Source organism: Dermacentor variabilis, chromosome 2 (genome assembly GCF_050947875.1).
Source record: "Dermacentor variabilis isolate Ectoservices chromosome 2, ASM5094787v1, whole genome shotgun sequence".
In the NCBI taxonomy this organism is placed as follows: domain Eukaryota; kingdom Metazoa; phylum Arthropoda; class Arachnida; order Ixodida; family Ixodidae; genus Dermacentor; species Dermacentor variabilis.
In genome coordinates this window covers 235,783,599-235,796,849 of record NC_134569.1, presented here as the reverse complement: position 1 = coordinate 235,796,849, position 13,251 = coordinate 235,783,599, and the positions used below count along the sequence as shown (strand labels likewise).

Sequence of the window (13,251 nt, the reverse complement as noted above, 5' to 3'; positions counted from 1 at the left end):
CGCGCCGGCTTTTATACATCTGTTGTCGAATGTTTCAGAGTAATCGCTGGGAGCCATTTGCCTTCCACAAAGTTCAACATTATTCGCGTCGCGCACAAATGCAATCAGATTACAGAAGGTTCAGTCACAGACAGCGGATGGAACCATCGATAACATTCCAGAAACTTCCTATACATGCAGGCGCGTTCTGAAACTGCGTGATAACATTTGTTAAGCGGTGAAACGTGGTCTCCCGAGAAAGATAAACATGTACCCGTGTCTATATGCTCTGATGGCAATTTTGAAATGGCGAAATTTAACAGTCATGATTTGCGACAAACAAACCGAGCGTTTCAGAGGCCGATGCAGGTTGGTTTCAGTACTTACTAACGATGCGACTTTAGCAGTGACGTTTTGAAATGACTATCGCGGTCTCTTGAATCTTCATAAATATTTGCTGCGTGAGCAATACTAAAAGGTGCTGGCGAAAGGCAATCTTTAGATTAATTCTACCGTTCTACTTCCTGATTATGAACCCGCCGTCGTTGCTCAGTGGCTATGGTGTCAGGCTGCCGAGCACGAGGTCGCGGGATCGAATCCCGGCCACGGCGGCCGCATTTCGATGGGGGCGAAAACACCCGTGTACTTAGATTTAGGTGCACGTTAAAGAGCCAGGTGGCCGAAATTTCCGGAGTCCTCCACTACGGCGTGCCTCATAATCAGAAAGTGGTTCTGGCACGTAAAACCTCATAATTAGATTTTTTTTTCTGATTATGAGGCACATTGAGTTGAAGACTACGGAGCAGTATTGACCCCTTCGAATTCTTTACGTGCAATCAAAAGACGGTACTCGAGCGTTTTGCATTCAGCTCTCCTCGGAATGGGGCCACTGCGGCCGGGTGTGAGCCCGCGAGCTCAAGCGCAGTGCCATAGCCAAGAAACTACCGCGGTGGGCTAAACGTAATATTTTCCAACAGAGCACTCGGCCTACAGTTGCGCAGTTGCTCGTGTCATGAAAGTCGACCGGTGCGCTTCGCTTATTTCTCCTGCCCATAGTTTTCACCAAGCGGCATTAAATTTCCAGAACTTGCACCTATATATACTTTGAGCGTGACTCCCTAGAATGTTCATTAGCACGTGCAGTAAGTAGCAACACCGCTTATGTCAGTGTTTGCTCTGTGGTAGCGACAACATGGCGCTTGGAGTGATGCTGGCAGTTTAGCTTTACGAGATCGTGGTACCACCTGTTATGGGTGGGGGAAAGGGGCGCTAGGGCGACACCGAGTTTTCGCCCATGTAGCACGTGGTCCATGATCCCGTTCACAAGGGGTAATATCAAGTGGAATTATAATCTGATGTGCGATTTCCACATTATGCATACAAAATCGACCTTTTACTGATTTGTTATTTAGCATATAATCATCTCCAATGAGCATTTGGGGGAGTGGGTTAGAAAGGATACGACAAAAATACAGGAAATAGAGAAGTAAAGAACGAGCCAAATTCTTATTTTGCCGTGTTAGCTAAGGCGTTCTAGAACATCTGATTGTGTTTCGTGTGTTGCAACACCACGTACCCAGGCACAAGAGGGTTGAATCCTCCCCCGTCTAACCGTGCGCGGCTTAACCATGTCCCGGGAAGAGGGGATCCTGAGGGTTGAACCAATGCTGAGTACTTGGACCTTGATAACCCCTTGGCGCAGTGAACATGTATTCCTTAATTTACACGCATGCGCCCACCATCTCCTGTCCCAGTACGAAGATTGATATGCCTATAAGAGTACTGGCAGGCTGCTGGAGCTTTTTTGGATGTGCCTGTGGCAATTTGAGCCCTTTATCATCATCGTCAGCCTGGTTAAGCCCACTGCAGGGCAAAGGCCTCTCCCATACTTCTCCAACTACCCCGGTCATGTACAAACTGGGGCCATGTCGTCCCTGCAAACTTCTTAATCTCATCCGCCCACCTAACTTTCTGCCGCCCCCTGCTACGCTTCCCTTCCCTTGGAATCCAGTCCGCAACCCTTAATGACCATCAGTTATCTTCCCTCCTCATTACGTGTCCTGCCCATGCCCCCCCATTTCATTTTCTTGATTTCAACTAAGATGTCATTAACTCGCGTTTGTTCCCTCACCCAATCTGCTCTTTTCTTATCCCTTTACGTTACAGCCATCATTGTTCTTTCCATAGCTCGTTGCGTCGTCCTCAATTTAATTGAACCCTTTTCGTAAGCCTCCAGGTATCTGCCCCGTAGGTGAGTACTGGTAAGACACAGCTATTATACACTTTTATCTTGAGGGATAATGGCAACCTGCTGTTCATGATCTGAGAATGCCTGCCAAACGCACCCCAGCCCATTCTTATTCTTCTGATTATTTCCGTCTTGTGATCCGGATCCGCCGTCACTACCTGCCCTAAGTAGATGTATTCCCTTACCACTTCCAGTGCTTCGCTATCTATTCTATATTGCTGTTCTCTTCCGAGACTGTTAAACATTACTTTAGTTTTCTGCAGATGAATTTTTAGACCCACTCTTCTGCTTTGCCTCTCCAGGTCAGTGAGCATGCATTGCAATTGGTCCCCTGAGTTACTAAGCAAGGCAATGTAATCAGCGAATCGCAAGTTACTAAGGTATTCTCCATTAACTTTTATCCCCAATTCTTCCCAATCCAGGTCTCTGAATACCTCCTGTAAACACGCTGTGAGTTCGTAAACACACTGGAGAGATCGTATCTCCCTGCCTGACGCCTTTATTTATTGGGCGTCAGGCCCTTAAGAGCCCTAAAAGAAATGCATTCCTTTTTTCGAACTGTCCCATTTTGCGGGTGTTTTCGCCGCCCCTAGGGAGTCAAATCGGACGTCGACTGTATATGGTCCGTGGGGCGAACGCGCGAGGGAAGGATGACGAGAACAGGAAGGACCGACGGTTTGAGGAATTAGTTGGAAGGGAAGTGTGCCGCCGCTTCTTTCAATGCGCTTGAGCTCAGAAAACAGTGTTGGCTGACGCCGAGATGCAGGTGTCCTTCATCCAAGCCAAAATAAACTCTTTCAAGCAGTGAAACGCAACACTGAGGCATTGTGCGCGGGCTGAGAGTATGTCAGGACAGTTGAAGTTGACACACCAGCTGTTGGAAGAGAATCTCACTTGTGACAATGTTCGGCCCTCAAACCAATGAACTTGCTATCAGTTGATAGATATATCTCATATTCAAAAATATGTTGCTTCTGTATGCCTCTCTTTTTATTCGTGTTTGAAAATGTTTGCAACTCTATTTGCAATGGGCTTCACCATTTTTTCCAAAGCTATGTGATTCGCTGTGCATTTTACTAACCCCTCCCTTTTGTTTTCTTTTTGAATAAAATAGACATATCTCCTTATATTCAAACTGGATTAAGTATTCCTTTATTTTGAACATGCTTACTAGGGCGACAGCATTGGGCCACATTGTGTCAGGCCGTCATGACATAAAACAAAGGTCTGTGTCACTCACGGAACTTGGCAAAGGCACTAATGGAAAACCTCGAAAACTCCGGGAATTTAGAAATGTCAACTGGGTGAAACCCTGATGTAATGATGTAAAAAATGTAATGGCCATGTATATATATCTATCTATCTATATATATATATATATATATATATATATATATATATATATATATATATATATATATATATATATATATATATATAGCCGCCTCTGTATTACGAGAGCGATGCGCCATTACATTTTTTTTGCTTGCTTAGGGAGCATGAGCCATTGCTGCGGTAAATAGTTTTTGTTTACGCAAAATTCACGGCAGCTTAGCCATAAACAACTTCGCTGTAATACCTCACGAAAATAAGAAATTATCATGAAATTTTAGCCTTAAAAATTATAAAAAAAGTTTAATACTGAAAATTTTATTCTGACCCGGTAATATGTTGGTTATCTCAAAATTTATGCGCTGTCGCTCTCATACACTCTGATTGCTTCTCACCCCTTACCACAGCCCACCCTCTCACTGCCCTCTTCCTCATGAACTTTTCCTGGACTTCGTTCGCAGGTGTGTGCCTTGTTGCGGGAAAACAAGGCCCAGATGAATAACGAAAGCGTGTCCCGGTTCGTGAAGACCGACTACGTGTTCTATACGTTCGACGACAGAGACACCATTGCGCAGAAGGTATACGCAATATGGCGCCGTTTTGCTGACGCGTTCCTCGGACAGCCGGCAGGGCACGCGCAACATGAGAGAGGAAACTGTTGTGTGGATGAAGTCTCACGCGCACTCAAAGCTGAAAGTCAGCGTCAGATATACTTACGAGAGCATTAATGCGACAAAGCAAGAATTTAGGAGTCGGCTCTAGTTCGTGCAGGTGTGTGCGTGCGTGTGTGTGTGTGTGTGTGTGCGCGCGTGCAGGTGTGGTGGTTTCAGAATACGTATGTGTCGCGCACATGTGTATAGTAAACTCTAAGTATGCCGTAAATTTTTCATGAACCAGTGCAACATGTGTATGTACATCGCTTTTTGACTTAACACAAGTGCTTGCTAGTAAACCACCATTTTTACGACGTGTCAGTGAAGGCGTTTCATTTGTGTCCCATTTCTTAAATTCTTTTCATCTTAGTGTATTTCCTGGGGAACAGTAACGTTAGAAAAATTGCAACGTTCTTAGAATAATTTAAGGTTGTTATTCATGAAAAATTTCTTCGTCACATGGATTGAAAAGATTTGAGACATTACGAATATCTGTGCCTGATCACTTATTTGAGTTCAACTGCAGGATCTGACAAGAAGTAAAAACACTTTGTATACTACATACGGAACTCCTGCCAACACTGTGCGATAAAATATATATTTGCTATCCTCGACGAGTTGCAGGAGGACTCTTCACAAAATTACACGGGAACATTGCTTGGACATATGAAATTTCGAGGCCCGGTTGACGAGTATGGCTGTGTTGCAATGCTCTCCATAGACGCGTAAATAGACAAGTGTCATTTTAAGGCGCGTTGTAATTTTGAGAAGGCGACAAGAAATAGAGTTTCGCGAAGACAGAACTGAAGTGAAAAAAAAATGCGATCCAGGCTGCCGTTTTGTCCAAACAAGATAGCGGCTTAACAGAAGACTTGGGAGCTTAACAGCATGATTGCCTGCTCACAGGAAAACTTAGTCACTGTTTCCTATGCTTATAGTAAGTTACGTTTTCTTCTCATAGGCTCGGACAAGCAGTTAAAGTAAAGCGAGAATACGTGCTTGTTCTGGTTTTCTTTTTGTCAGCGCGAGGTGGCGTCATGTCGAAGAGAGTTCTTACCGACGATTTCAGAAGCGTTTTACTACTGGGACTCGGAGCTACCTTTCTAGCTTTGAACGTACTCTGTATCCAATGCGAGGAAGAATTGCAACAGACTCTAAAGTTTCCTGTTCATGGCGGAGCCGGATTGAGCCTTCATGGTAAAGAATGCAGCAGATGCAACGTGCCCTGTTGGACTTCATGTCCAGCGAAGCTTACGAGGCAGTGTTCACGCGGGCCTTCTCGCTCAAGGATGCCCCGAACGAGGAGTTGGGCAATGCAATGCACCTTGAACGCAACCTGTGCGTTATAGGGGTTGGAAGAGGCAAGCTGGTATTCTGCGCCATTTATCCGGGCTGCCGGACCTGCCCTTGGAGGCGCATATGCGACAGTCCGCGCGGTTGCCAGACTGCGCAAGGCATGCGCCACATGAGGCCAGCTCCTTCAGTGACTCTCTCTCGTCTCACCGCAGCTTTACACGTCGCGGCCTCCTCGACCGCTTCAAACGACCGTCATGCGCAGGCCGATCACCCTCCCTTTATTTACCACTGTGTACGAGCTCATCCTTTCCTTATCACCTCTGGTTTTGTAGATGAGGTTCATCTTGATTTCATGCCATGCAACAGGAATTCTTTTTATTTTATTGACTTGCTCCATGACATTAGTCAGTAGTGCCTTGGTCTTTGGACCGAGGTTTTTCGATTAGCTGTATTTGTATTTCATCGGGTCCTGCTGGCGTATTATCAGGGACATTTTCTTGTGCTTTTTTCCAGTACACGTTTCTATGCTAAAGTTTGACCTCTTTGTTGATCTCTCCGCCTCTCTGTTGTTGCTGGGTCTCTTTGGGTGTGAACCACGATTTCTGTTGTGCCGCAGTTATCCCTAGTAACGTCTCTGATGTAACGCAGCGCAGCGTTTCCTTCGAAAATGTTACAGTGTTCATCCCTTACAGCCATTTACAAATTTTTAGTTGGAGCTGCGAATGCTCTTACATGGTTCTAGGATCTTTTTGGTGTGCCCCTGTCTCTTTTGCGAATATAATGCACCCATGTTCACTTGTGCATTTAACTTTCCCTTGAACAAACTCACTGGCAAGCGTTTTCTTTTCTAGATATTTGTTCCATATAGGGAGCAGCTCTTCTTCGTATAATCCCAACTTTTCGGTTTCTCTGTGATCCCTAGACGCCTGCTTACGCTCATGTATAGCTTGCATTATTTCCTTGTTCCACCACTTATATGATTTTTTCTGTCCAATACAGAGTTCCCAGAATGTTGTAAGAAACGCCTCCATTTTCTTATCTGCCTTTCTTGCGGTCACTGTTATTTGTTTTCGTTGATTTTTAGAAATTCTGATGCTATTATTTCGTGTTTTGCGTAAATATAGCTCCAAAAATTTATGTTCAAACGTTTATGCTCGCTAGCCAGGTTCTCTTTTCTATGTTCATCTGTCATTCGGTCTAGTCGTCCGTACTTCGTTTCTGAGACTAAGGAATAATCGATACATGACTGCCTATGTCCGCATTGCTACGTTATTTGTCCATGACACTTATTCTCCCTGTTAACTATTATAAGGTTCTGTTCATCGCGCAGATCCAGCAGTAGAGAACCCTTGTAATCAGTCTATCCGTTTAAATCCTACATGTGCTCATTCATATCTCCCACTGATATCACCTGGCCCAATTTCTTCGAGTAATTAATATCGCTTCTAATACAGTTAAGCATTTCTTTATATTTAACTTCGCTATCACTACCTGTCCGTAGGTAGGCTACTCCAAGATATGTCTTTTGCCTTTTCACGTGCCGATAATCCATAGATGCTACTTACAAGTCTATTTTCCCATTTGCCACCTGATACCCTGCCTAATTATCATGCCTACACGTCCGCCTTTCCTAGACCCAGTCATTCTGTGGCGCCCCTCACATAAAAAAATTGTCAATACCAGGTTGCTGCTCCAAATCATGCAGGTGCGTTTCGGGCAAGGCGTACAGGCTATTTGCTTCGTCATTCAGCAGCGTTCGCATTTCCACCCATTTCTTTTCTGCTTGTGATCACCCTGCATGTTTATGCAACAAATTTTACTTTCTCTCCACTTTCTGCGTTGTTTCCTAACTCCTTGTGATCTAGTTCTGCCTTTCGTTGGTGTGTCGGTACATTCAATACCTAATCTTTCTTCGTGATTGCATGGGGCCCGCCTAAACAAGCTAATGTCCGTGCCGCGAATCGACGTCCAACGGCTGTTGCTACTCTAGCGCTAAAATGTATCCCGCGCACAAAAGCACCTTCGTGGCGTGCTCGTTGCACTTCTCGGTTAATGTCAATGCCCTAAAAGTCATTGCCTTAGCGTAAAAAGCTTCCTGTTTACTGCACGCAGTGCCCTTTCCAATTGCGTAGCCTTGCCTTTCAACCTCAGGCGCAGTGTACGCTGCGGTTTGCACGTCCTTTGAAACATTCCGCAGGTCGGTAACCCCTTTGGCTATTTGCTTCGCGATCCGTGTCCCATGTCCTTGCAGTACGTCAATCACTCCGCTCATTTTCACCAATAGGTGCCTCTCCTACAATGTGTCCCACATGTGTTGCTTGGCTTTCGCTATCGCTTTCTTAATCTGTTTCCCGGAAAGCGCGCTTATCTGGACTCACTTGCCCGCACCTACCCTATCTATTACCACCCGTTCTGCTTTTCGCATGTTTTAAACACCAGCAAAAAGAACTCGACGCTTTTCCTCCTCCTCGCCGCCAAAGCTGCATCTGGGGCCGTGGTGCCCCTCCGCTCTGTCTCGTCCTCACCCTTCGCCTTGAAGTCTTAGAAGGCCGGCATGTCAGTGGTAGCCCATTCGTGACCATCACTGGCGTGTGCGCCACTGCTTTCCAGTGTGGTGGTTTGAGCTTCCTTACCTGCTCTCGCTTCCTTGCCAGCCCCGTTCGCCGTGCTCACATCGAAGCGTTCACCATTGCTTTTCGGAATGGCGGCCCTCAGCTTCATTACCTCTACCACCTTCCTCTGCTTATGTTCGCCCTTGAGTTCCTTTTCTATCTTTCCAACCGGCCTAGCTAGCGTATCCTTCTCCTGCTCTAGATGGTCTAGTCGCGACCCTAATACACATATACTACAGATAAAAAATGCCCTGGTGGCTTCGCGCGCTGACTCAAACCGCATTACTTCTAAGTCATAGGAACGCTCGCGCTCAGAACAACGCATGCGTGGGTTCCTCCTAGTTGCGACCATCGTCTTGTACTAACAAGGCCTAGCACAAAAGTAAATATACTTGTAGAAAAGAAATACAATTATTGGTTACCTGCTTACATCTAACCAAAGGGGCCAAGAAACTGAAGAGAATGAAAAATACACATAGATTGCTCGGTTAACGAAATACTTCAAATACTGAAATGAGTGAAAAATAAACTTAAGAAACTGGCAGTTTGCCCGAAAGCCGCATCATCTATTGCGACAGCAAATTGGTAGATAGCTATACGAAGGAAGGATCGCAGTTTTATCGGCTGTATAAACTTGTAGAGGTTCGCTTAATAACTGACTTAACGAGCACGGTGTCACGTGCGCGCAGGTCAACATGAACACGTCTCGCTTGATGACAGCGGAAGCTCGCTGTGAAAACGCAGTAGTGAGGAATCGCGACCGCAGCTACGGGCGAATTGACCTTCGTGCATCTCTCGTTTCAGCGCGAACGAAACCTCGAAAGCTCAGTGCATACGAAGCTACCGGCACTGCACACACACTGCGAACATCTCAGATTGCTTTGAAGATGAGGCTCGCGCGGGCGCGCACTTTGGTCACGTCCCAGATCACTTTCCAAAATACCGCTTCGCACGGCTGCGCTGTAAGCAGCCGCCGTTTCCCTCCCCTTCAGCCTCCCCTTCCCTCGCCTCACTCCCCTGCTTCGCGCGCCACAGGTGAGGGCGCGCTTCCGGCCTGCCTTCCTTGCTCTCACACACGAGATTGAGCCGTGTTCGCCGGTCCACTCTCGCGCGCTTTCACTCGCGCATGCAGCATACGGCGCCCAGCTCATATTTTATCGCTCTTGGACTTTATTCAGAACCTCACGGCGACGCCGACGGCAGAAATACGCCTGGAGTGTCCGCATAATTGCTATCTTCATAGAAAACACATCGTTTTGGTGCGCTGGCCCTGCTACTTGACATGAAAACTGTTTACAGCGCAAACACATGCAACCACAAAGTATAAGGGACAGGACACAAGCGCTGACTGTCAACTTACTTTTATTAACGGAAGACGGGTGCCTTATATAAGGGGAAAGGCAGAAGTGAAGGGGGAAGGGAGTGATACAATCGGGGAAAATGACGATGCGCATCGATGAACGAACGTGCCAGCAGTCAACGCATTCAGACGCGAAGAAACAAGAAAACGAAAAAAGTAGACAAACACTAACAAAAGGCGAGTGATACTAAGATACAATGAAATCAGTAAGCAGCCGCTTCCAAAAAATGAAGCTCTGCCGCAAAAAGCGATACAGAAGGGGTGCTTACGCACTTGCTGCCATATGTGTGTATGTAGAACGCTTCCAAACTGACGCGCGCCGTCGCGTCGGCACTTTTGCCGAGAATCTTCGTCTCTCCCAAACGAGCCTCGCATCCTGTGCATCCAATTACATGCGCGACCAAATGTGCGTACTTGTCCTTTAAGTTGCTTAATTTTCGGGCATGTTCCCCCAAGCGTTCATTAATGCAGCGGCCGGTTTGGCCGACATAAGCCTTTCCACACTTCAAGGGAATGGCGTAGACCACTCCTGTGGCACACTTGATGAACGGCTTCTCATGTTTTAGCTGGCAACCTCTTTTTTAGAGTTGCAGATGCGTGGGCATAACTGTGCCAGCTTGTTGGGTGCCGAAAAAACAACGGAAACACCATGCCTGTTGGCTACCTTCTTAAGACTGTGCGAAGTCTTGTGCAGGTACGGCACAACCAAAGGCTTGTCGGTCTTCCGACGGTCATCTTTTACTCGTGTTCCCAGTTTTGGCTTCTGAAAGAGGGTCTCAGCCACCGCAATCAAAACCGAATGGGGGAACCCGGCCGCCACAAGTCGGCTGGCCTGATTCTCAAAACTTGTCTGCATCAGGTGCGGGCACGATTTCTGAAGAGACGATTCCAAACAGTGCGACGCTATAGCTCTTTTTACAGTTTTGGAATGCACTGAATCATATGGCAGCAAGTCCTCTTTTGCGCGAGGGAAGTAGCCCCAGCAAACGTGCTCTTCATCAAAGGTTAGTCTCAGGTCTAAAAACTGTAAGGCGTTTGCGTCAGGTAGTTCGTGGGTAAAATTTAGCCCAAGTGCATGCTTGTCAAATGCGTTTAAAACTTCACCTACTGTAGAGAGGTAAGTGAAGGCCGTCTGCTTCTTTAAAAGCACTAAAAAGTCATCTACGTATCTAAAAACCTTGAAAACGAACCCCCCCAAAAAAAGACCTATCAAAAAAATCTATCTACCTTTGCTAGAAAAATATCGCAAAGAATTGGAGCCACGCAGGACCCAATGCAGATACCGTTGCGCTGCAAAAAAGGCAGGTTGTCATAAACAATACAAGTAGATTTCAGGTAAAACTGCAATAACGATATAAAATTATCTACTGACAAGCCTGTTGAATTCCGGAATGACACTTCGCCGTTTGCTTCTACGCATTCTCTAACAGCCAACAAAATCTGACCTTGAGGCACAGAATAAAACAAGTCTTGTACATCTACGGAAAAGCCAAAGCCAATGTTGTCTGTGCTCTCAAGAAACAGCGCGACATCCGTAGATTTCTTTGTTAAGAACGGATCATCCAAAGCAAGCGTTTTGAGATGCTTTTGCAGAAACCGACTAACGTTTATTTGCCACGAACCTTCTTCAATAACGATAGTCTGGAATGGAATATCTGGTTTGTGGGTCTTGGCTGTAAAAAATGCGTTTAGGCTACTACCTCTGCTATTAGCAATATCCCTCGCAAGTTTGTCAAGATTTAATTCCCTGCAGAAGTTAGAATTCAGCGCATTCCAAAACTGTAAAAAGAGCTATAGCGTCACACTGTTTGGAATCGTCTCTTCAGAAATCGTGCCCGCACCTGATGCAGACAAGTTTTGAGAGTCAGGCCAGCCGACTTGTGGCGGCGGGGTTCCCCCATTCGGTTTTGATTGCGGTGGCTGAGACCCTCTTTCAGAAGCTAAAACTGGGAACACGAGTAAAAGATGACCGTCGGAAGACCGACAAGCCTTTGGTTGTGCCGTACCTGCACAAGACATCGCACAGTCTTAAGAAGGTAGCCAACAGGCATGGTGTTTCCGTTGTTTTTTCGGCACCACAACAAGCTGGCACAGTTATGCCCACGCATCTGCAACTCTAAAAAAAGAGGTTGCCAGCTAAAACATGAGAAGCCGTTCATCAAGTGTGCCACAGGAGTGGTCTACGCCATTCCCTTGAAGTGTGGAAATATGTCGGCCAAACCGGCCGCTGCATTAATGAACGCTTGGGGGGACTTGCCCGAAATTTAAGCAACTTAAAGGACAAGTACGCACATTTGGTCGCGCATGTAATTGGATGCACAGGATGCGAGGCTCGTTTGGGAGAGACGAAGATTCTTGGCAAAAGTGCCGACGCGACGGCGCGCGTCAGTTTGGAAGCCTTCTACATACACAAATATGGCAGCAAGTGCGTAAGCACCCCTTCTGTATCGCTTTTTGCGGCAGAGCTTCATTTTTTGGAAGCGGCTGCTTACTGATTTCATTGTATCTTAGTATCCCTCGCCTTTTGTTATTGTTTGTCTACTTTTTTCGTTTTCTTGTTTCTTCGCGTCTGAATGCGTTGACTGCTGGCACGTTCGTTCATAGATGCGCATCGTCATTTTCCCCGATTGTATCACTCCCTTCCCCCTTCACTTCTGCCTTTCCCCTTATATAAGGCACCCGTCTTCTGTTAATAAAAGTTCGTTGACAGTCAGCGCTTGTGTCCTGTCCCTTATACTTTGTGGTTGCATGTGTTTGCGCTGTAAACAGTTTTCATGTCAAGTATGCACCAACTCGCCCAGAAAGAAGTTTTAATGAAGTACCTTTCTTGTTCAGTGGGCCCTTCCTTCTGTGTTCTTCCCTCTTCTTGCATCACTGGCCTTTTACTGACCCACATCGTGAACGCTACATGCCGGGCAAGACGCTACGCCTTCTGTATCCGCAAGGGCCTCGTCCCAGATGAAGTAAGTGCTCTCTTTGGCCCTGTAAAACCGTCGTGGGGACACGTTAAAAGACTGTGCAGATTAATGCGGTCAGAACTGTGGCGGCAAGTTCGTCTGTTTCAAGATTGGCTTCGATTGCTTTGCTACGTTGACCACCCCGGATGGCTCGCCGCAAGAAAGCTAGCGTCACTGATGAAAACAGCTGCTCAACTCACGGAGTACCATTGGAGGTGCCTTCTGAACCTGTTGCTGTCTTGTCTAGGCATCAGGGACACTACACAAGGGAGTAAAAGAAGTGTAACCGTCCTTGGAAATGTTTCCCTGCCTGAGAATGTAACACGTCTCCTGCAGAAGGGCCCAAAATATGGTTTGGAGCCTCGTGTCTCAGCCCATGAGCTGATTGCAACGAACAGGAAATTGGCCATGAAAGCGAGAAATGAAGAGGACCGGGACCGCTGCCTTCTTGAGGGTGTAGACTGTCTGCGAAAGTGCTCACCAAACGTTCTTGACGCGCAGAATCATAGAAATGTGTTAAATGGTGTGGTTTCTTTGTTTAAAAGAAAGAACCTTATGCTTGTTCAAGCAGACAAAGAGACAGGGTTTGTTGTTCTACCAAAGGGAATGTTCAATGAAAAAGCGCAAGTGGCAATCAATAAGAATTTTGAGCCCATTAAGAAGAGTGCCGTTAGGGTCAAGACCAAGTTTATTAACTTCTGCAAGAATTAAATCTTGACAAACTTGAGAGGGATATTGCTAATAGCAGAGGTATTAGCCTAAACGAATTTTTACAGCCATGACCCACAAACCAGATATTCCATTCCCGACTATC

General features: G+C 46.3%; 1 protein-coding gene across 1 annotated transcript in view; it reads left to right on the top strand.

Annotated features, from left to right (window-relative positions):
* Positions 1-13,251, top strand: part of LOC142571224 (uncharacterized) — a 108,373-nt gene that overhangs the window by 79,874 nt on the left and 15,248 nt on the right. The window contains exon 9 of the mRNA XM_075679492.1: positions 4,021-4,137. Coding sequence (XP_075535607.1) covers positions 4,021-4,137 — 117 coding nt within the window. The remainder of the gene's footprint in view (positions 1-4,020; positions 4,138-13,251) is intronic.